This window comes from Alosa sapidissima, chromosome 13 (assembly GCF_018492685.1).
Source record: "Alosa sapidissima isolate fAloSap1 chromosome 13, fAloSap1.pri, whole genome shotgun sequence".
Lineage (NCBI taxonomy): Eukaryota > Metazoa > Chordata > Actinopteri > Clupeiformes > Clupeidae > Alosa > Alosa sapidissima.
The window spans coordinates 16,878,897-16,903,885 of record NC_055969.1 but is presented as its reverse complement, the minus strand read 5'-3'; the positions used below and the strand labels follow the sequence as shown (position 1 = coordinate 16,903,885).

Below are 24,989 nucleotides of genomic sequence, written 5' to 3'. Positions count from 1 at the left end.
ATCTAACGCACACACGAGCCAGAGGCGGGGATTAGGTTAATTGATCCTTACATTGATTAGCTCTTAATGCTTTTGCTTTCAAATAAACTCGTCTTAAGCATTTGTTTTCATTCATTCATATTTTCAAAATTTGTCTTCATTTTTCATCTATTTATTTGTATTTTTTGTGTAAACATTGGAGGTGTATTGTTCATAGCTATACAGTGGGCAATCAATGAGCCACTTGCATGAGTCAATGACATCCACACAGTGAGCAGAGAATGACACTGCATGGATGACCTAGTTGCACAGGGCTGCAATGCTCATCTCAGGGCTACCTGAACTGCTATTAAAAGTTAATCATTGTTGCACAGACACAGACTCTGTTAAGTAATAACATTTTAAGTGTTTTTCAAAGCACAAATTCCAGAGCCTGATGGCCTTTGAAGGATTTCTGATAATAACTATTTAAATATACATAAACCCCATAAAACAAATAGTCTCTGAAGTATTGGACTGGACTGCAGGAGTGGACAGATAATCTATGCGTTGACACTGTTACAATCACAATGCTTTAAACAGACTTTTTACACCGTGCACTGTCAACTTGACCCCACAAGTTGAAAGGCTTCTTCTCTGTCCGCGACCTCACAGAGGAACACAGAGGCCTCTCTGCAGCGGGTAGCGCATTAGGGGGCCCCTGCGCAGCGAGCCACGCATCAGTGGAATCTTATTTCTCCAGACTCAGCCCCATTCACCCTCCTTCCTCCCGACGGCCCATCATCGTGCCCAATAATAATAAAAACAACAGCCCGGCCGCTATGACAACAGTTTGTTTAGATAATCTGGGCTATCAGGTATAAAGATCTCCGTGGCGACAGTAGGCCGCAGCAATAGGGCCATGTTTCATTAGTGACAGGATGTGACCTTTGTTTCGGAAAAGGGGGAGCGGTGCTGTTGTTTCAGTGACCTCAGCTGGTCCCCACGAATTCCTTGGCAAGCGATCGCACAGCTGTTGGGGTCGCTTATGTCTGTAAACTTTTTTTGTTTTTGTTAATGTGCTTGTGTGTGAGTGTCTGTGTATGTCTGCTTGGCAGACGAGCTGTCAGAGCCGACTGGAGACAGTTATACAGTAAGCAGCAGGCATGTGTGAGGTTAGGTGACAACTTGCTTTTGTGTTGGCAACAAACCAGACACTGTTATCTTTTCCCTGCTCTGGTGTCACTGAGGGCATTAGGTGCTTGTAGAGGAGTCGAGCTAAACCAAACTCCATTCCAGAAAAGCAGGTTTTTGCAAGAGAAAGCCTCATAAGGACCTAGGACGGCGATGATCCCATGATGCATTTAGACTGTGGATATTCCTGCTGGCCTATCTATGGTAGTGACCAGAGCTGTATATCTCTCCATAAGGCTCTGCTGGTGACTCCCATTCCCATTTTGAGATTCGCAGATTCCTTACTGCCCGTAATCCAATGGCACCATATCCCATTGTGAGATCACCAGATTCCTTATTCTCTGTGATCCAAAAGAGTACTGACAGAGAGGGTTAAAGCAGAGCTGCTGCCTACCAGGTAAAACACATTTATATGGCTATAGCCTACATTTAAAACAATTTATTAGCTAGAAATGATGCCACATGTCTACATTCATTGCTATTTAAGCCACTTCGAAAGTTTGTTTAGATCCAGTGATTCTGCCGTCATGGAAACGCTACGTCACACTTCGGTACTAATAGCTTTGAATGTAGACATGTGGCATCATTTCTAGCTAATAAATTGTTTTAAATGTCGGCTATATCCGTTTAAATTTAGTTTTTTCCTGCTAGGCAGCAGCTTAGCCACATAACACGGATTCCCTGGCACATGTAATCGAAAGAAACAGTGGATATTTCACATCTTCTCAAAGACTGGAGGCTGTAAAGAGTGACGTTTTTTGCCAAAAAAATAAAGCCAAAACGCATACGTGAATTTAAGGATTTTAACTGCATGCTGTAGTTACATGTACATCTCTTTTACGGAGGAAACCCATGCTAAAATAAAACTCTGTAGTCACAAATTTGACCGTGTTGAATATATGTTGTAGTATGTGATTCCTACAGTGTAAAAAAATATACTAACATCTTAGAAACGTTGTAAAATTATTGAAATAGATTAAGAAAGCCACCGCTATGGTGAGATTGATTTGTTTAGATCCAGTGAACTTGCTGCCTTGACAACGCTACGTCATGGCTTCGGTACTGTAATGGCACCATTTGCCATTGTGAGATCACCAGATTCCTTCCTGCCTGTGATCCAATGGCACCATTCAGCCAAAGATCCTTGATTACTCCCCTGTAACCCTCTCTGATTCAGCTGGTCAAAACCAATCACAGGCAGCATTAATCAGACGGAGGCAGTCTCCACCCCCTACGCCCCTTCAAAGGTCATTAATATACATTAGGGTCCGTGCCATAAGCACTTATGTCCCTCCTAATGTCCAGTCAAGCGTGAAATCTCTCGTTACCCTGAGTGTTCTCTTCTGCCTGCTGCACCTCTCCCGGTTGGTGTGTGTGTGTGTGTGTGTGTGTGTGTGTGTCCGTCCGTCCGTCCCTCTGGCCAGGGTGGGAATTTCAGAGTGGCTCGCTATGTGGTCAGCAGTGACGGGGTGAGAGGGAAGCTGTGTGTGTGTGTGTGTATGAGAGTGAGTGATCGAGCCTGTGTGTCAAAGAGAACGGGAGTGTGAGTGTGTGTGTGTGGCCTTTCTGCATGCCTAGGTTTTGTGTGAATATCAGAGCCCCTCTGGCCCTCATCATGTGCTTGTATGTGTGTGGTCAGTACTCTCCGACTGATCAGAGTCACTTCTCCAGTCCTGTGGTGACTTCTCATTTCATTCCTTTTGTTCCCACGCGGTTGACCTTATGGCCTTTTAATTCCACACGTCACTTCTGTCACTTTGTGCTCCAGGTATCTGCATCTACATTTAGTTAAGTTATAGGACTCCAGTCCAGAGCAGACACAAGCAGTAGGGTTAGATTTTACCTCCACATGATGTAAAATTTGATTTTGATTTTGCATTATCCAAAGTAATCACCTGGCCAGGGACTGCAGATGGAAATGAGTTAGTAGATAAATATGGTGCAAAGCCTCTTTTTTTGTGTGCATGATTCCTGATGATACGGATTAATTTAGTTAAAAAATAAATAACTTGAAGTGGGAGGAAGTATGGGCCACATTTTCTGGCCACATGTTATTTGAACCTCCAGCGAATAAAAGCCTGGCTCTGCTAGCATCATGCTCTACTAATAGATCCTTTCAAGCTGTAATCTTCACCACCTTTCTCGGAACAGCTTTAGCAACTTAAGCGAGGCCTCCACCATGTTGCTGGGTCTTTTCCAGTTTATGACTGTGGCCGTGAATTTGACAATGCCCTCCAGCTCTCCAACTGTAGAGGCTCCACCCCCCCACCCCCCAAACACCACCTCCAGCACCCACTCTCCACACTGGAGCCCACGCTGCCACTATCCACACACTCCCAAGTCCCATCCTGTTTCCTCTTATCCAGCAGAACAGAATTCCTTATCCAGAATTCCTCATCTTTCTCCGTGCACTCTCCCCCCTGCCGCCAACACTTCACCCGGATTCAGGAAGTCTCTTTTTGTGTGTCTGTGTCTGTGTGTGTGTGTGTGTGTGTGTGTGTGTGTGTGTGTGTGTGTGTGTGTGTGTGTGTGTGTGTGTGTGTGTGTGTGTGTGTGTGTGTGTGCGCGCGCTCTGCCTCATCCCCACACGTCTGTGTCCTGTCCAGAGCTGCCACTTCCTCTTTCAGCTACTGCTCGCTTGCACACTCACTTCTGATGAGTATAGGGGGAAGAAGGAGATTTTTGTTTCTTTGGTTTTGCTTTGTTTCTTTTGATAAGGAGGTAAAAGCGGATGTGAAGTGTGTTTCAAACTGTGTAAACTTTTTTTTTTTTTTTCGATACTGTTTAATCTTTATGCATCTACAATGAAGAGATTGAAATCACTGTTTTATAGGCAGTCAGTGTTTGCTGTTCTTTCTACCTTTCAAATGCCAGGCAGCACATTACATGCCCCTTTGAGCAGTATCTTCGTTCGTCCATCTTTCCTGTTTTCTGCATGGGCTGAACAGGAGCTCAGCCTCCACCAGCACACCTGTGAGCCTCATGTTTGTCCCCATCAATCCCCCCCACCCTCTGTCCCTTTTGACATATGGTTACCTTGACAACAGCCAGAGTGACAGCCCCAGGGCAGCACTGTCTGGGTGAGGTCACGTTCATTTGCATAAAGAATGCAGCTTGGAATGGTCTTGGCTTCCGCTGGGCTCTGAATGCTCTGGATTCCGAGCGGCACAGATCACCGTCGTCGGGGTAATTGAAAACACTTGGCACCCATTGTGTGCTTTTTCGCTCGAGTCAGGTGGCGATCTCGAACGTAATGAATAGATTATGTAGTGGAGAAGGAGCGGAATGAAGTGGGGACGCACCCGTTTCCTGCGCTGGCTCTTGACTGAAAATGCCCAGCGAAGCGCACAAACCTCTAGACTGCTCATGTCACCACAAAGCACCGTGATTGGATAAGAATTTTTCCGCTCACTGTGCCGTGATTGGCTGTAAAGCCCTCATAGAGTTTGAGGTCATACTGTTTAGTTTCTGAGATCTTCAGGTGGAACATGGTGTTCATTAATATAGAATTTTCTCATTCTTTTTTAGGCTGTCTATGTAAAGCACTTTATTTTGGGGGGGAAGTTTTTCACTTCCTGTTACAATCTTTCAGAAACAAGTCACATCCATGAAGCTCTGTACAAATGATTTATCAAATGTCACAAAAACACAATTGTCATAACATAATGCTGCAAACCTTGTTTTTGGAGTCCTCTTTAGTCTCAAAGGGTTTATTGTGGTGTGCAATCCTAACCCCTCTGAAGTGCCCTTGTGACAGTTTACAATTGGAATTGTTTTGAAAGTATATGAGTTAAATTGTGTTTCTCCCTCCCTCCAGTCTGGGCGTATTGATAAGGCCTACCCCACCGTATGCGGGCACACAGGCCCTGTGCTGGACATCGACTGGTGCCCACACAACGACCACGTCATCGCCAGTGGCTCAGAGGACTGCACAGTCATGGTAAGTTTCCTCACCATACACACGCACACACACACACACACACACACACACACCTGTCAGAAATTCACTTTCTTTTGTTGGCAAGCACTAGTTTCTCCCCCATTGACTATTCCGATGACTGCACATGGTATGCGGTCTCGCCACACACACCACATCAGAAATTCACTTCCTTTTGTTAGCAAGCGCTAATGTTACCAGTGACTCTTCCGATGACTGTAGTCACTGTACAGTTATGGTTTGGTTTTTTTTTTAACCACAAATCTGTCAGAAATTCACTTCCTTTTGTTAGCAAGTTTGAATTTCTTCCCCCTTTTAATCTGGAGACTATTCATCAGATGACAGTCACGGTAAGTGTCATTACCACAGAACGATCAGAAAGTCACTTATCTTGCCCAATTTCCCAGAGTTTTTATTTGTACTTTGTACAATCATTATGGGTAAACAACTTAACTACACCTATCTGAAATGAGTCTCTTACTCATCAGGCAGTAATTTCAGAAATCACCTCCACCTAGGAGGATATGTTTGCGTTGTGGTTTGTTTGTTTGTTTGTTTGTCTGTCTGTGCAGGATTATACAAAAAACACTGGCCCGATTTCCAGGAAACCTGATGCTCAGGTGTATGTAGCCTGGGCCAAGTAAGAGCCTGTTAAATCCTGGAGTGGCTCAGATTCACAGGGATTTAGTTTCACTTCCAATGACACTGCTAATGTTAATAACGCAGTATTTGGCCGTTGGGGGGGTTCTCCCTCTCCAATAGCCCTTTTAGTCCCTCCTCCTCTTCTCTGCTGTGTTATGAAAAGCAACTTAACAACATCAATCTGGAATAAGCTTGTCATTGTTATCTATTATTATCTTTTCAAAACCAAGTGGTAGTTTTGAATCCCTAAGCTCAGAGGATTTTTCGGTCTTGGTTTGCGCCTTTACTTAGACAAGACCCCTGGATGCACACGTGTGTCTGAAATTAAATCATCTTCTTTGTTATCAAGCGGTAATTGGATGACACCATTCTATCCCCTACTCTGGAGGCATGTCCATTTTCAGGGGCATTTTTGGCATTTATTGGGGCGTTAACTTTTTAACTTTTCTGTTCATGCGTGATGCGATTTGTGCAGGATGGTTGTAATTCAGTCAGTCATCAAAAACACTTCAATTCAATGTATTCGCTGGTTAGGCAGAGAGAATATAGTGTAATCCATCACAGGTTACAGATTTTAAAACAGGATTTTACACAAATGTAGGGGGATTTTTTCACAAACACGCACAGGTGCACAGTAAGATGACTGTTTCTTGATGTGTTCCTGAGTGGGCATCGTTTTGATTTCTTTTTAAATGCCGCCAACCTTGGCATATCACTAAAACCAATACATTGATAGCTCTGATCTGCGGACACAGGTGATTCATTCCATTAGCACAGCACACGCATTACTGTGTTGAGTAGCATTGAACAATAATGCAAGCTGATGAAAATGCTAATTTTATGCTATTTTTTTGCCTAACAAAGGCTGCATCCCAAACCGCATACTTCGCTTCGTACACTGCTAGTGTGCACTGAGCACTTACATCCGTAGTGCCCACTTTTCGATGGTTAGTACTGTCCCAATATCTGCACTATATAGTTTTGTCAACTATTTCCAACTGTTTTTCTTCATTCTACACATGACCCCCCCCCCCCACACACACACACACACACACACACACACACACACCTCCTCCTCCTCCTCCTGTTTTAAGCACAGTTGGACTTATTAGGAAATGTGTTAATGCACGTATGTGACGCAAAGCACAGGCGAGGACTTTGACTTCACAATCATGGGCGCGTCAACTCTGGAATGTTCAGGCGCAATATTCTAAACACCTTGCTTACCATCAGCTTATCTTACTCACAACTATTTTCATAATGTCCATATATGTCCATATATGTCCATATGTCCATAACCATCTTTAAAAAAGGAGTGCAGGCAGTGGTGTCAAAGTTTATTATTTAGTATTTTTACACCCTGTGAATTATTTGCTTGTCTCCTATAAAAAATTTAAAAAAAACCTGCAATTTACTGATAAGATCTCATTCAGAAATGATTTTCAGTGCAATTACAACTGTCACATAGACTAGACTGGCTAAACTAACGTTCGACTTATCAGTCCATCACTTAAGATGCTGGACAGACGTGTAGCTGCTTGGCCCGGCCTGATTGGATAAGGCCCATGTGAGAGTCATTCATTGCCTTAGGAGCACGGACTTCACCGACCCCTTGCCTCCTTATTTGGCCAGGAGGCTTGCTTTGACAATCAGACATTTGAGATGTCAAGTGAGCCATACGGAAAGAATGTCGTAAAAGACACTCTTTCATTTTTCTGCGTTTTGCATCAGCATGTGGTGGTTGCAGAGGCCGTTATGTGTACGGTACTACTCGGGTGTTCAGTTATTTGCACCCTAAACAAGTAAACGTATTGACTACTTTCACTCTTGTCGTTTAGGTTGTGCATACGGCAGCCCCGAACATGGAGTTGCCAATGCATCCAGATATGGTCACAAACAAGGAAAACGGACGTTAATAATAGGTTTAAATGTGCGTAACATGCGGCGTTATTAGAATATAATGTGATCAGCCAGAGCAGCTGTAGAATAAAAGCCAATCTGGATCACTCTGTCCTCTGTCGGGTGTGTGAACACATTTTGTAAAATGTGTTTTCAAAATCACATAGACGCCATGTTGTGTGCAGGGCATCAGACACAATCCCATAATGCAGACAGAATGTAGGTGAGGAAACACATACAGTAAGTAGTTGGTGCAAATTAAGAAATTTAGTCCAATTTCCAAGCATCGATATCAACACACAAATCACATGATACTTCGACGTATCAGGCCACTGATTCTTCACACTGGTCAACCATGCAACAAGAAAACTAACCAAGTTCCTTCTGATTCTTCTCTGTGCCTCCGTGAATTGGTTGATAAATATGGGCATGATCACACCCAAGCAATGTGGTCATCCCAGTAAGCATTAGTAGTGGCTGTAAGTTTTTGCTGCCACCTGCAGGCTTAATATTGCAACTACGTATTCCTATGACTCCAGAAACCATGCACAACTGTTTGCATTGTTTACATCACAGCTTCCTTACAAAAATGTGTTTGTCAAATGTGCGCCTTCACAATATTGTTTTGTCATTATGTACTAAAAGTAATTTTATCAGTTAAAAAAAACAAACATTAATACCTATTATTTTTTTGTTTTTTAAATGAATGTCATGTAGGATAGGATAGAATTACCACGGTCAATGTTGAGCACATAACCTGGGTACAGACGTCCCATATGGAACATATACTCTATAGAACATATACTCTATAGAACAATCTTACACTCGCAGTGCCCCCTCCCTGGGCTTGTTCAAAAAGCACCTCAAAACACATCTGTTCAATGAGGCCTCTACATTTACATTTAGTCATTTAGCTGACGCTTCTATGCAAAGCCACTTCCAACTATCAAGGTACAACAAAGGTACAGTGCCACTAGGATATTGTTAGTGCAGCAATAGGTACTACTCGCATAGAATAGAATAGCAGTCCAAGCGAAGTTGGTGGAGAGAGAGAAGAGGGATAGTCAGGATGGGGAAGAAGGTAGTGGTAAGTGCTAGATTAAGCCAGCTGATAGCAGTGCTTAGAGAGGCGGTACTGTCAGAAGAGTTGGGTCTTCAGGAGGTTTTTGAAGATAGAGAGGGATATCTGTAACCTCCCTCCGGTACCCCTCCTTTTGTAATGTGACCTTGGGTATCTTGAAAGGTGCTTAAAAGTTGTTGCTGTTGTCGTCGTCGTCGTCATAGACATAGACATAGACTGAGCGTGATGTGAGTGTCTTGTGTGTTTCAGGTGTGGCAGATCCCTGAGAACGGCCTCACCATTGCCATGGCAGAGCCCGTGGTGGTGCTGGAGGGGCACTCCAAGAGAGTGGGCATCGTCACATGGCACCCAACCGCCCGAAACGTCCTACTCAGTGCCGGTATGTGAGCAGCAAGCATGCACCGTCCCAATTATTCATGTCTAAGTATCAAAGCAGATGTTTTTTTGAGGTTTAAATACATAGTAACAATATTTATAAATCAGTTTGTGTGCTCACGGGACATGGAGACCATGATTTTGGTTAGTACCTCTACCAGTGTAACCACTGGAAAGAAATTGCGGACAGATTTTGTACAGAGAACAGTATTAAAGTTTAATGTTTGAAGTTTTTGTAGTATGAAATCTGTGTCTGACTTCGTGGATACATTACGTCAGGTTTACTTTGGTCCCGATTGTTTGAAGGTTTGCTTGCACACTTAGAATAGATACCCACAAAATATCTAAAATTATCTTCTGACTAGATATGGAAAGCCTATATGTTTCAAATGAAGGAAAATGATCTTGGCATGTGCTCAAATGTGCAAAACATCATTGGTATTATGGATGCTACTAGGCAACGCTCAGGCAGTTACCATATTAAGACTACCTGTATCTTACTTCAGGCAAAGCAGACTATTTTGACTTGTAAGGCATCCAAACCTTTACTGTTGAAGAACTTTGCTGCACTTGTCCATCAGCAAAGGCAAGGAGATGAGCGTATGACGGATGGTTGACTTGCTTGTTTGCTTGTTTGTTTTGTTGTCAGGCTGCGACAACGTGATCATGATCTGGAATGTGGGGACGGGCGAGTCGCTGATCACGCTGGACGAAATGCACCCCGACGTCATCTTCAGCGTGAGCTGGAGCCGCAATGGTAGTCTCATCTGCACCGCTTGCAAAGACAAGAAAGTGCGCGTCATCGACCCCCGGAAGGAGCAGATCGTCGCCGTAAGTGCACAGCACGCACACATGCAGTCTCACACACACACACTAATTGATCTGGAAAAGTGGATATGAATACACGCACACACACTGACTAATCTGAAACTGTACACATATTGATTAATCTGGAAAGTGGATATGAATACACACACACTGATTGATCTGAAAAAGTGGGTGTGTACTCTCACACACACACACACACACTGATCTGAAAAGGTGGATATGAATACACAAACACACCGACGGATCTGAAACTGTGGGTGTACACACACACACACACACACACACACACACACACACACACACACACACACACACACACACACACACACACACACACACACACACACAGAAAGATAATGAATGACTTTGATGGACACACCACTGACCGACTGCTGTGGCATATGATTGGCAGGAGAAAGACAAGGCCCACGAAGGAGCTCGGCCTATGAGAGCCATTTTCCTGGCGGACGGGAACGTCTTCACCACAGGATTCAGCCGCATGAGCGAGAGGCAGCTGGCACTCTGGAACCCGGTAAGCCCCACCCCCAGAACACCTCGCCATCTGAGAGATGCCGAATTCCTTAAAGGAGAAATTTTGTGATTGTAGAAAATATATATGAAATGAAACTAAACACCCATTCACACATCAGAGACAGTGTTATTGAATAATGAAATAAAAATAATAAAAAAATTGACTCAAAGTGATAATGTAATGTTGTTCGGTGAAGGTAGCACGATATCCATATCGTGAGGTTATGCAGATTCATATCATTGCCCACCTGTTAATTTTCAATTTCAATGGTCCTGACCTGAACTGTATATTTAGAAAAACAAATGTACCTCCGCGCTACTGCGGGTCACATCTAGCGCATCGACGGGAGAGGACTGAATCCAGTGTGAGAGAGAGAGAGAGAGAGAGTTCACCAGAGCGACAAAGATGTTGGATTTTAGTAGTTTTTATTATTCAGGTGCCAACATAAGGACTAACGTCGAAACGTTAGTCCTTAGGTTGGCACCTAAACTGTATATTGTCTGCAGAAATCGTGGTAGGTAGGTAAGGTAGGCTGGGGCTTTATTTTTTGTATGTGACGTCCATTGTCTGTTCGCAGAAAAACATGGACGAGCCCATCACAGTGCACGAGATGGATACAAGCAACGGCGTTCTCCTCCCATTCTATGACCCTGACACTAGCGTGGTGTACCTGTGTGGAAAGGTAGACTTGATCTACTCAAAGTAATAACTTAATCCTATGACGAACAACACTACAAATGCAACTAGCTGTGTGAAATGCAGAACACTCACCCAACGTGTGTGTGTGTGTGTGTCTTTTGTTGTGTGTGTGTCTGTGTCTCGTCTGTCCCTTGTCTGTCTCCCAGGGGGACAGTAGTATCCGCTACTTTGAGATCACGGACGAGGCCCCCTACGTGCACTACCTCAACACGTTCTCCAGCAAAGAGCCCCAGCGAGGGATGGGCTACATGCCCAAACGCGGCCTGGACGTCAACAAATGCGAGATCTCCCGGTGGGTCGCCCACTCGCTCTGCCAACTCTTAATAGGCACCAGATGGGTGCATAGGGGCTCCTCGTAATAACTCCTCTATAGGCTCGTCTGGGAAGTCTGTCAGGTGAAAGCCAGCTGGTGCAACCTGGCATTCTTATCAGATGTCACATGGAAGTAGGTCAGAATAGGTCTGGTCAGAGTTGTGTTCTGTCATATATGGCTTGTTCCCTGTGAAAAATAAACCGTGCAGCAAGACTTTACCCCTTGGACAGACCATATACCATATCGGTCACAGGGACTGTTTCCCAGGTTTTTTTTTTGTCTTATACATAGTTCAGCATTTTCTTTAGCCCCTTGTGGACACCAAAACATGATATTTTTGAATGAAATGTAGCGCTCTCACGTGTGTTCCAAGAATCCTATTCAGTGATAAGCCAGGTGACCTCCCGGAGACTTCAGGCCGAAACAGATGTGTTGTATTTGATTTTTTTTTTTTTTTTTAATTTTTTACTTTATCCCCATGCCCACATCACGGTCATCATCTGCTCTCTAGAATAGATCTGCAGGGCCAGAATAGTTCTGTTTGGTATTATGACTTTGTCTTTTCATATTGAGAGGATTATGAATGATTATAAAAGTGGACATTTGGGTCTTTTCAGGACACTGTTCCTTTCATATGAATTGCCTGTATTGGGTTGCAAAGACAAATATGTCCATTCCAAATGGGATATGAGGAAACAAAATCAGATGAGGGTATTAAGTCCTCTGTAATCTGGCTGTAGACATATTGTACTGTCCTTGAGGCCATTCATCAATAAGAGATATGTGAATGACCACTAGACGGAGCTATATCTCTGTGAGAATTAATTGTGCTGAGCTATACCGGCTTTCTCAACTTGCAAAACTTTGGCCATATATGTGTAGAAGGATGCACTGTTGATGCAAAAACATTCATTACTATCACTTTCCATTCAGAAATTCTGTTCTAAAATTAAGTCCAACTCCTACGGATTGACAGACTTTGTCTTATGTCTGCTTTATGTCTGTTTGATCTATAGAATGTCTGTCTCTTATTTTACATACAGCTAACACAATGTTCAGTAATGTGTGTTAAATAGTATGGCCATGTTTGGTTTTCTGTTCTCTCATAGGTTTTACAAACTGCACGAAAGGAAATGTGAGCCCATCATCATGACCGTCCCTCGAAAGGTAACTTACTTCCTGTCAGACATGATCGAAGGACTGATGACTGCTGTTTTGACATGTTTTTTTTTTCTCATTGATGAAATCGCTGTTTCTCAATTTCCATTTGTTGTTGTTGTACTAGGAACCTGAGGTGCGTTCAAATTCGCAAACATAGCTGAACGTTTGCAAACAGTTTTCCATTAGCCTTGAGTTTTCGGCGAACATTTGCAAACAATCGCAAACAGTCTGAGGAGGTAGTTCTCCGCGAACATACAGTGGAACTGGACGCGAGTTTGACGAAGGCAACAATGCGATAACCGTTACAATGGAATGTTAACACCAAATCGTTCAAATTTAACTGTTCAAAGAAAACATTTTTCACCACTGCAAAAATTTGAACGCACCTCTGTGCATAAATGCTTCCAAAACATCCGGTATTCACAATAACGATTCCATAGGAACAATCTAGAATTTATATCTCCATTATAGCAGAATTATTTCACATCATAGAATGTGAAATAATCATGTAGGTCACCCTCATGTCACTACACAGGACTTAAAGATATCTGGAATCGTGCTAGAATTGAAATATGAGCCGGGTCGTCTAAGACTTCAAAATAGTTAATTATACATAAAGGCTCTGATCACTGATTTCTGATCACTTCAGGCACATGTTTCTGACTTAAACCCTGGTTCCTGTGCCGATAATGTTTTCTTTTACCTACTACAGTATGTTGTCTCCTCTCTCTCCCTGCGCAGTCGGACCTGTTCCAGGATGACCTCTACCCAGACACGGCGGGGCCGGACCCTGCCATCGAGGCAGAGGAGTGGTTCGAGGGCAAGAACGGCGAACCTATCCTCATCTCCCTCAAGGACGGCTACATCCCCGGCAAGAACCGCGACCTGAAGGTGGTCAAGAAGAACATCCTAGAGGTCAAGCCGGCCAAGAAGGTGGATGGTGGCACGGCCACTGAGACCAAACCAGGATCGCCCAAACCCACCGTAGTGAGTTCAAGTTTCTGTCTGCTTGGTTTAGATATGGGTCATCAGCAGGTCATATCGTGTACCAGCAACAAGGTGAAGGAAATGGGTAGCAAATTACTGGCAGTGGCTAGTTTGATTTCAGTCATGGAGTACAAACTCAATTCAACTCAATACAAAATCAAGTAATGTTAGGGTGACTTAATCATATCTCAGTGCCCGCAACTGTGCATGCGGGATCTAGCCTTCTTTTATTTGGATGATTGTTTTAAATTAATGATGACATGTGGTAGATATTGTCTTGGGGCCCTAATTAAATTCAAGTTGTTCTACATGGCCGATTACAGTAGTCTTAAAATCAGCGAAATATAGCAACCCAGCATTCAGACACAACGACACATGACTGGCCATAGGATGTCCCCTGGAGATCCTAGTAACCACGGTCATGTGCCAAGCCATTCAGTCATGTTTGTGAACTGAACTGGCTATTCTCTCCGATCTCGGGGTTTTCCAGGTAGTTTAAGTTCCACTCTGTGGGCTCTGTATTCTCATGACTTTCCAGCATGACCACTTCTGGGATGATGATGATTCTGGGATGATGCTGCTTTCTCCTCATTGTCTGTTTGTGACTCTTGCTGGTGGTTAGCAGTCTTAGCTGTACAAAGGAGTGCACTACGAATTAAGATTACTGTCTTATCCCAGTAGCTTCGGGAGTGACCACTTTACTGCATGTATTGCTTCTGAAGTGACTTATTGTTTTGAGATCAGTGGTAAGTTCCGAAATTAACTGGGTAAGCCAGTAACCTCACTTTGTAGTATACCACTCAGGCAACTTAATCACATAGCCGTGTACATGGTAGACCTTGTCAAGGAAATTCCCAGCCTGAAAGATATTATATTTAGTAAATCAGGGGAAGGGTTTCCTGTTGCTTATCAGGTTATGTGTTTGTTTTTTAATGAGTTTTATTTTAGTGGAATACCATCTTTGGAAAGGTCTGGCCAAAATAAAAGCACAGTTTTTTTACAGTGGCACAACCCCATTCAGAAATGAAACAAAAGAGACACTGTGATGTAGGATTTCTTAACTACAAAAAAAGTATTGAGAATTACTCCAGCAGGTGTACAGTATGTGGTTGGGCCTTTGTTTGGCTACATACAATGTGGATACAGGTCACATGTAGTCTGTAGCAACTTGAATAAAGGATGAGTTTTTACTCCTCTCTCCCATCTCTCTTTCTCTGAGCAAAGTCTGTTATTTATGACTGTTGCTGGTGATTAGTGAACTTAGCTGTACAGGCCACTTAATCACATAGCTGTTTACACAGTAAACCTTGTGTTGTCAAGGAAATTCAGTCTGAAAGATATCATCATCATATGTGGTAGATCAGGGGAAGTTTTTCCTGTTGCTCATCATATTGCACTTCTTGTTAATATTAATGGGCTTTATTTTAGAAGAGCACTATCTTGGAGAGATCTGGCCCAAAGAGAAAAGACACTTGTGATGTAGGATTTTTTTTTTAACTACAAAAAATGAAATGACGTGAGCACAACAGGTGTATGTGGTCTATGAATTTAATTTTATAGCGTTTCGGACTTGTAACCAGAGGGTTTCCGGTTCGAACCCCAACCAGTAGGCACGGCTGAAGTGCCCTTGAGCAAGGCACCTAACCCCTCACTGCTCCCCGAGCGCCGCTGTTGTTGCAGGCAGCTCACTGCGCCGGGATTAGTGTGTGCTTCACCTCACTGTGTGTTTACTGTGTGCTGAGTGTGTTTTACTAATTCACGGATTGGGATAAATGCAGAGACCAAATTTCCCTCACGGGATCAAAAGAGTATATATACTTACTTATACTGAAATATGTGTGAATTATTGTGTCATTCATGTTTTCTCTCTCCTCTCTTGCTCTATCTCTTTGTCTTTTGCTCTCTTTCTCTCTCTCTCTCTCTCTCTGTCTCTGTCTCTCCTCTCTTGCTCTATCTCTCTCTTTTGCTCTCTCACTCCTCTCTCTCTCTCTTTTGCTCTCTTTCTCTGTCTCTCTCTCCTCTCTTTCCCTCCTGTACCCCCCCCCCCCCCTTCTCCTTCTCAGCAAAACGAGGCGAAGCTGGAGGAGCTCTTGCGGGAGGTGAAGTCTCTCAGGGACATGGTGACTCTTCAGGAGCGCCGGATCGCCAAGCTGGAGGAGCAGGTTGCCAAGGTCGGCATCTAACCGAGATATCAACACAACAAACAAGCAAGCAAGCGAGAGAGGGAAGGAGAGAGAGAGAGGGAGTATGGAGAGACTGCCATCAAAACCGCTCAGAACCACCATCCACTCTGGAGAGATATTCCAACAGGCCCGGGGGCCTGTCACTGCCAAAAAAGAATACGCCCCGTTACTCCCCGTGTTTCAATCCAGTTATCCACACACTCACACAAATACACACTTTCACACTCACAAATCTACTCACAAATACACACACACACACACACACACACATGTACAGAAACACCTGTTCTCCATAGTTTCTAAAGACAGTCCCCGACAACATTCCAAAATGAACTTTTTATTTTTCACGCCAATTCCCCCCCCCCTCAATGTTTTTAAGAATTCATGGCGCAAGATTAAGATCTTGCCTACAGAACATGAATATCAATTAATGAATAAACATTTTTTCTGTTGTTATTACTGTTGTTGAATTATTGGAAGTTGTCTTACTTTTTGTCATTACTGTAAAATTTGTGAACATTCTGATGTTAACTGTAAAGTTACTGAGCCGAATCGAAGATCTTGCTTAGTTGCATTTTAGATTTCTTTTGTTAATGCAAGCATCAGTATTGCCATAGTTCCTCAAACTTGTTTTGGAGTTGCCAAATTTGAAAGGTGAATAGCTAAATCCACCTTGTGGTCGTTTTATATTCTTTCCACTTGTATATTTTTTTTCTCTCTTTCTATGTATTCCAGACGTAACAAGGGGTGATGCAATAGAATGGTTTTACTCTAAATTGAAATTTTCTCAGATTGTATTTTGTTTTGTTTTTGTTTTTCTTTCTCTTTTTTTTCTTCACAGTCTTCAAAAATGTAGAGGACCCATTAGTTGACCCAGAGAATAGTAAATAGAAGGGGGAGGTTGAAAGACTCTAGAAGGGGGGGGCAAAATGTCGTAAGTATTAAAGATGCCCCTTATCAATAATCAGGCACATTAATCAAATCTATTGACGGCTCTTCCTGGAGGAGTGCATTCACTGTTATTTGTCTTCAAGAGAGAGTTGAAATGCTGTGGCCATTATTATCATTGCACTTGTGCAGTGACCAACTGGAGAAATGTAGTGTTTGAGAGTTTCACCCCAACAACTCTTCTAGTTGTATTTTGTCACTAGCCTCTTCTGTGGCCTCCTGTTTTCCAAATCGTTTCTGTTGGAGAGAAAAACAAAAAGACAAATAAAAGAGAAGTGCTATGTTGCGTTTTGTTTTGGGCTCCACTTCAGAAGGATGTTCAGTAAATACCTGACGCGGATTGATACAAAATCCTACAGTATAGTTTGAGGTCTCAGTCAGAGCCAGGTTTTCTCTCGTTTCTTTTCCTCTTTCTTTCTGTCTTTTTCTCTCCCTTTTTTTTTCTTCCCTTCCCCTCTTTTGAATGTACCCCCCCCGAATGTGAAGACCTCCCCCCTTCTAGTCCCCTCTCCTCCACACCAACAGTCCCCCCCCCCACCTTCCCCTGGTATGCTGTAGGCCCTCTGGATGTACTAGATTTGAAGAGTGGGATGTCGAGAGGAGAAGACAGGTGCAACAGAGGCGAGGTGGTGGCAGCCTCTGTGGGTGTGTACATGTTCTGTAAATGTAGTGGTGCGTGTGTGTGATCGATCAGTGCCCCCCCCCCCCCTCCCCCCGCGCGCTCTCACCCCTCCTAAAAACACCTCCACCACCAAAATCCCATAGTGCCTCAGCAGCCAAGGAGGGGGACCTGCTGTCCTCTTGGCACTTACCCCTCACTTAACACCCCCCCCCCCCCTCCTCCTCTCCCATCTGCCACCTATAACCCCTCCACCCTGAGCTGAGAACATTTTAAAAATGAAAATAATAAAACAAGAGAAAGGAAAAACTGTTCTGTGCATGCATTCTACGGTCTATCAATCCTGCAGAAAAGGTGAAAATAAATGAGAAACACAATAAACCCCCTCATTCTTACAAACTTCCTGTGTGTGTCTGTCGTTCTTTTTATGCCCCTGCTGTTGGCTGACTTCTGAGTGGTCTTGATGGGAAGAAGGACAGATCCTTGCTGTCCCAAGACAGACATGTTGTTTATGCGTTCACACTTATACAATGTTGTTTGTTTGCTCATTCATTCATTCAAGCAGCCTTCAGTTCCATATTCATTCATGTGTTAGAGAAAAATATCTTAGTATCCTTAGTATATAGTATATATGTAGTATAGTATATCTTAGTATATATCTTAATATCCTTGCTTTAATATTTATTCAGCTACAGATACTTCAATGATTTCTAATTTGACCAAAGGCACACCTGAGCCACAAAAATACACTTTTATGTAAACGAGCTGCCTATGTGGTCAGTGAGGTTAAATTCAGGTTGCTTTGACCGGACTGACTTCACTCTAAAATAGTGGAAATAACGTTAGACCACCAAAAGACCAGTTAGTACTCCAATGAAAAGCCATCTTGTATTGACCGTGTTCAGGGAGAAGTTGTCTGGGCTAGTGGCATCTGAGTTGCCATTTGTGAAACCAGCATCTTACTATTAGAAAATATAAACAGCTCAGTTCATGCAAACTTAAAGGCTTTAAGCCCTGGGGATGTATAGTATGTTAAGCTTTCACATAGCTGCTTTGTCTGCTTGTGCTTGTTCTATTTTCTTATACTCTGTCTAAAGGGTTTTTGGTCAATTGTGTTGCAATCGTGATGCAATTGTGCATTTAAAGGCCTGTGAGTGGCTTGCTTGGGTGAAGTGCTGTCCTTAACAATACTGTTTACATTTCGCCATGAAGGTGCTGAGTAGTCACGTAGAGAGACGTGCGCCCTGTGGACCCAAGAAGAGGAGCTTGCTCACCAGCAGTGACTCAGTACAACAGGAAGTGGCGGTTTCCATGGAGATGGGCCTTGCTGCTTGCCACATCACCGCCACATTTCCATTCGCTCATAGCTCAGAAATGAAGCCCAGTAGGAGAAGTAGTTACACTACACAGGATCTCTAAAGAGCACTTAACGTTATTCTAAACATTAGAGCAAAAGCAAAGGTTTTTAAATGGTTTGTGACTGCCAAAAAAGAATTATGCATTCTTTCCTATGTCTAGACTACTATTTCAAGGCACAACCATGTACACAGACCCTTCAACACATAGACGTCATACTTCTCTCCAAGTCAAGACATCATAACCCTCAAATGAGATATCTATACCTACAGTACAGTGCTTTCACTTTTCTGCATATGAAAGGAACATGCTTACATAATATGGCTAGAACTCAGCTTCCTAATAAGGTCATTATGCAATGTATTATATACATAGCATACTGATAGTTTTACATAGCACCACTTCCACTGCACAATGTGACATTCACTCTCTCTCTCTCTCTCTCTCTCTCTCTCTCTCTCTCTTTCTCTCTCACACAAACACATACACTCTCTCTCTTTCTCTCTCACATACACACACACTATCTGTCTCTCTCTCTCACACACACACACATTCACGAAACAAGCGGAAATGTTTTGAGGTTGCAAAAAGCATCAAGCAGCCTCTTGCTCAACACTATGACAGTTCCGTCAACGTTCAGACGTGACTGAGAGACACTTCCTGCTTCCTCCTTTCAGGTTGGGCCCTGCCTGCGCGTCCAACGACCCACAGCTGTGGGCCACCTTCAGGCATGTGCTCCTGGCCAAAACTTCCCAATGTGATGTCCTGCCACTCCTGCTAACACCTCTCTCTTTTTCACCTGCTCTGAGGTAAGGCTCTGCTACAATTGTTGTGTGTTCGCATCTGAGTGACACTACTTAGGTTTCATTCAGATGCTACGTTTTGTCTCCTCAATTGCCCCAAGATATGTTTTTGTGTTGTTTTGTGTGGCTTTAAGAATGTGGTTGATTGTTCTTTGATAGTATGTCTTTATTTGTTGTACCTGATTAGTGATACCTTTTGTTGGTTCTGGTCATGAGAAGATTGTTCATGATACACTTTTACAGCAAGACAAGTAATGCTGTAAAAGTTCTTCGAATTTGTTTCCAATGTCAATGGATGTAGTCTTTCCATTGCTTTGAATGTATAAACATCCTATTCCTATCCTTTATTGAATACAACACTAGTTGTGAGAAATGATTTGTCAAGAGTCATATTTCAGTCATCGTTTTCATACTAGCAATAATTATTATACCAGTATATCCAATATGCTTTCCAATGTAAATTTTAAAAGTGATACTGAAGGGACAATGTACCGCGATTTACCATTTCCTGTTACCATTACATAATGGTATTGGGTAGTTTTATAGAAATAGAGAAACATCTCCTGGCAGAAACACTACTGTTTTTTTATGGTAATGCAATCAGTCAGCATTAACATCCTCTTTTCGACTGCTCAGTGGTGGAAGGTGTCTCCATTCTAATTGGTGCGTGGCTGTAGTTGAATGTTGTATGTTGGTGTACAGTATATTTGCTATGGTTTGCTAATGTTATTATTATTTTGTCTTGCAATACCACCATCTTTATAATTCAGTGTAAATGGCTATTGCAAGGGGTGGTGAATCGACTCTGTAAATGACCCTGGAACCAAGACATGCAGTGTACATTGTTTAGATTTAGATTCAACTAGAATCTAAAAATGTGATTTCAATATTTGAAAATCTGATCTTTGTGTTCTGGGGTTCCTCATATATTATGAATGTTTTTTTATTTTGGAAAATGAAAGTGTTTCTATGATATACGGAAGGTGTGGGCACAGAGACCCAATGTCAGTAATAAACAGAACCATTCGGTGGAATAGAGAAGAAGCCCATATCTTCTCTGATCTTTACTTCGCAATCACTAATCTTTGTGTCATATTTTCTTTCTAGAATGGTCACCATGACATGGTTATCTCACTCATTTACGGTTGTGCTGTCGATCATGTTCCTGTTGGTTTTGATGACTCCTGTGCTCACCACGGCCCACTTTCCCGAGCACATGAAAAAGGAAGCTCCAAGAAATCGACGCTCGATCTCGCCTTCTGACGTGAGCGTAACTGCCAGTGCTACAAACAGCAGCTCAGCTTCTGGATCCTCTGGTCCTTTAAAGAACGCCTCTGCCACCACACAGGCTCCTGGGACCTCTACAAAGCCCTCTGTGACACAAACCTCAAGTCACACTCAAGAACACCTAGCCAACACAGAGCCAGCTTCTAACACAAGCGATATTGCGGACACCACCCAGCCAAAGACACGTACGGCTACTGTGGGTCCCCGGGCTTTTGGAGGCAATAAGACAACATCCGATTCTTCTATCAAACCAACTTCCACCCCTACAAAGAATGTTTCATCTGGAGTGGCATCTCATACCGATCACTCAAGAAACACTTCAGACTCCACCACAACTTCAGACAGGCCTCACTCATCCCACAAGTCTCAACCCATACCCACAACTCCCTTGGTCCATACTAATGCATCTACAACATTATCTAATGATTCAGTGTCCACTGTCTCTGGGGCATCTGGTGACTCTACGAAGATGATGACAACCGAGCGTGTGCTGACCACCACCACCAACGTGTCCAACACTTCAGCCATCGTCGTCCATCCGAGGCCACATCCAAAAGTCACAACCACTGCAACAGCGACAACGAAGATGACATCCAAATCGAAACAACCACCTTCGACCCCAAGGAAGAGCGACTGTCCACTGCAAACGGCGGTCCCGGGACAGAAGCATCAGGGCCTGGTGAACAACTGCCTGATCGCCATAGCCTCCCTGGCAGGCCTGGCCACCTTCTTCATGGTGTGCTCCATTGTCCTCTGCACCAAGCTCTCCGCCGCCAAGCACCGGTACCGGTGCCGGCTAAGGTCATCTGGCGGGGAGGGCACGGAGATGGTGTGCATCTCCGCCCTGCTGCCGGACGGTGATGGCCCGGTGGTGAGGCCCAAGACCCCGAAGAGCAACGGCGCCCTCATCCCTGTCACAGACATGGATGGGGACAGCGATTGCGGGGACAACCTCACCCTCAACAGCTTCCTGCCAGATGCATGAGTAGGGCTAGGCAGCCTCTCTCACAACCGTTATTGCCAGTTTCCTGCCAGATAGTGAGCAGCGTATACTAGACATGGACATGGGCTGGGCTGCTTCAGATTTCCTGTTTCCTGCCAGATAATGAACAACTGTCACAGATTTAAGGTGTAGTGCATCCTGATATTTGGTTTTAGTTGCGTTATGGAATTCATCATAAGGGCTATGATGGAGATTAATATCTTTTGATGCCAGCCTCTTAAAACAAATGTTGGAAACAAAGCAAACTGTTGTCCTTATCTGTACATAGAGTTGCCAGTTGTGTTGTTTTCAACATATTCATAGCCTCAAAAGTATTTATTTATTCTGAGAATTTCAATTACATTCTGAGTTTTTCAATCTTGTTCCCAAAAATTAAAAAAAGCAACATCATGTAAACTGCTCAAAGTAATTTTGATGATACACTGACCACAACATATAATATTGGCATTGTACATTCAGAACGCCTGGTATTGCACTTTGCAACTTTTGTGGAATGTGGCCCTAGACACTTTTCAACACACTGTGATTGCACCCCTAAATGTTGAACAAAAATATGGTAAATAGTAAACAGTACATTGATAAGTGATGACAAGGGGTCCCATACCCATCCGCACATTATATTGCTTTAAGTGACAGAGGCCAATCAATCTGACAATAAATCAACATCTCTACTTTGCAAACAACCTTTACTACTGCATAAACATGCGTGTTAGAAATTTGAGGATCTGAGATTGGTTGCATTCCTTGCAACATGCAACCCTTTACCTGAAAACACCAAAAAGGAAGCAGTTGGACTTTTAAACAGATACTTCCCCTTTCAGCGCACACAACCAGTTCTAACATGCTTATTCATTACTGACACAATACAACAACAACACATTGTCTTTATATAGCGCTGTATGTCAGTGTCAATAGGCACTGTTTGCTATTTTGTTATATGACATGTATGTTTATTGTATTATTGCATACATTGCATCTCGCACTTGAAGCAGTGTACCTACCTACTCATCTAAGCCATTCTAAGCGGTGATACAGTCAGTGATACTGTAGTTGTTTCTGTATTTTATTTCCCCATTCACACATGGCCTGTATTTTCGGATTCAGGGTTCCATTAACCATACAGCATCGAAACAAATGTATTTAATTTATTTTTTGTAAGGCTAATTGAGAAAAAGGTTGAATTTTAGCTCAGATGTTTTAAGTTCCCTGACTAATTTAATCTTGCACTGAAAAATAAAACCTACAAAAACCCCACAATTCTTGTATGAGTTGAGTTGACTCAGGACTGCAACCAGGACTTTGTGTGAGAACTGTGTTTCTTCGGGTGCCTCAGCTGTGTGCAGACAGACAGCTCTCGCACTGGCTCTCGCTGGGATTCACCCCTGATTTATACGCCTGGAATGAAAGCAGCAGACATTAACTGCGAGGCTACTGCACGATGACCTTGGACTCCGTCCAGCCAATCCCCCCAAAGTGTCACAGGAGGAGAGGAGATGGAAAATGCAGACCCTGCTTTATCAAATCCCTGTCAGGACAAGACATGTTTCAGAAAACCATTTTTCTTTGTAAGTGCACGCACATTGTGTACTTAAGCACTTGTTGGATGTAACATGTTTTATAGAATATCTTGTATAATTTCATAAATTATAAATAAATAAAAGAGGATATTGAAATACTCTGTATTATTAAAGTAATATGCTATTTTATTTATTTTATCAAAAAATGCATGAAGAAAATCCAAAATGATCATGCAGAAAGTACATTACCATAATGGAACAAAATCAACGTAGCTGCTTGATTCTTATTTGAAGTACATTCCAAACTCCTGAAGGTTAGACAGCTGTTTGGAGTGCCCTTGTACGTCCATGGAACAAAAGAGTGATGTCTAAAACACAGCCAATGTTGTGCTGTGTTGACCTTTTGCGATTGACAAAACACTTTATATCCTTTCTGGCACAAACTCTACCTGTAGACTATAAGGCTGAGCAGCCTGAACTGCAGGCTTACAATACTGCCCCAGTCAGTGTAGAGATGGGTGAACTATGTGGCAGGGTGAAAATAAGGCCTGATTTATTTTTACGTTCTCACAATCCTCCTGTCTCAACACACACACACACACACACACACACACACACACACACACACACACACACACACCATCACCACCACCACTACTTCTCTGGCTTCAGCATTAAGTTCTTTCCTTTGCTGGACAGGAGACTGACAGTCCAATCCACCCCAAGCCAACTCCATAAACAAGGCTTGCGTAAGAACAGTCAGCATTTGCATCTGTGGGAGAGGAAGAAGGGTCTCTTGAAGAGATCAAGGTCAAGATGACTTGCAAGACAAGTCATCCGCACCAACCATGATGGAAACATTTACACAGAATGGTGATAGTGGGAATATATTGCATAATATAATGTGTGCACCAGACATACTCATAGACATTACGACAGCAGAAGCCGTTTGGGTTACACTTGCGTGTTCATGTGTTCATAACAGTGTCATATCACTCTTATGTCGATACTTTCAAGTAAAGTGTTACCGCAGTTTGTTTGGTTATTTGTTTGTTGGGTTAAGTAAAAAAAAACAATATGTATAAAGTCCTATTGTTCACATATTGCTATTGTTATAAGTGCTGAAGTCTTCATTTAAATTGTTCGTGTATGTGACACATAGTTGCACAAATCCTGCATACTATGGTCATTCAAAATGTGTGTTTGTCTAAGTGGTGGTGGTGGTGGTGGGGGTGGGGGTGGGTGAAACCAGGGGCGGAAAATGGCTGTGATTATTTTTAACCTATTAGCTAGTCAGCAGCTGTTATAATTCTCTCAGTTCTGCGCCATCCTGTGTTTAACTGAGAGACGTGTCCGATTTTCTGCAGAACACCCTTTGCATTGTTTCAGGAAGTGTGTGTGTGTGTGTGTGTGTGTGTGTGTGTGTGTGTGTGTGTGTGTGTATGTGTGTGTGGGTTGGGGGGCGGGGTTGTTGAGGGGGAAGGTAGTGGTCGGCACGTGCGCCTGCTGCCTGGACGCATTATGTCCACGCAGGAAACGTTAACCCCTTCCTGAGCCGACCCATATGGTTCTGCAAGAATCGGAGACGATAGAGTCTGCAGTGTTGGACATTCATTCCACTCACACTGTGAATACGTCTAAAATCAACCGACTGGGCACTCAGAATC

The 24,989-nt window shown here is 43.1% G+C and overlaps 2 protein-coding genes across 4 annotated transcripts in view; both read left to right on the top strand.

Annotated features, from left to right (window-relative positions):
• LOC121679664 (coronin-1C) overlaps positions 1-17,755 on the top strand; it is a 29,414-nt gene extending 11,659 nt beyond the window's left edge. For all 3 annotated transcript variants that reach the window (XM_042058557.1, XM_042058559.1, XM_042058558.1), the window contains exons 3-11: positions 4,970-5,092; positions 8,961-9,090; positions 9,736-9,917; positions 10,327-10,446; positions 11,024-11,128; positions 11,292-11,437; positions 12,568-12,625; positions 13,361-13,606; positions 15,670-17,755. In XM_042058557.1, coding sequence (XP_041914491.1) covers positions 4,970-5,092; positions 8,961-9,090; positions 9,736-9,917; positions 10,327-10,446; positions 11,024-11,128; positions 11,292-11,437; positions 12,568-12,625; positions 13,361-13,606; positions 15,670-15,789 — 1,230 coding nt within the window. In that variant the 3' untranslated portion in view covers positions 15,790-17,755. The remainder of the gene's footprint in view (positions 1-4,969; positions 5,093-8,960; positions 9,091-9,735; positions 9,918-10,326; positions 10,447-11,023; positions 11,129-11,291; positions 11,438-12,567; positions 12,626-13,360; positions 13,607-15,669) is intronic.
• Positions 17,756-19,330: 1,575 nt separating this feature from the next.
• selplg (selectin P ligand) lies at positions 19,331-23,484 on the top strand. Its single transcript, XM_042058562.1, has 2 exons — positions 19,331-19,521; positions 20,623-23,484. Exon 2 carries the CDS (start codon positions 20,624-20,626, stop codon positions 21,785-21,787), a length of 1,164 nt encoding a protein of 387 aa, XP_041914496.1. The 5' UTR covers positions 19,331-19,521; position 20,623; the 3' UTR covers positions 21,788-23,484.
• The last annotated feature ends 1,505 nt before the right edge of the window (positions 23,485-24,989 follow it).

Excerpts from the sequence above, each read along its gene's own strand:
- selplg (XM_042058562.1), top strand. The coding sequence starts at position 20,624 with ATGGTCACCATGACATGGTTATCTCACTCATTTACGGTTGTGCTGTCG.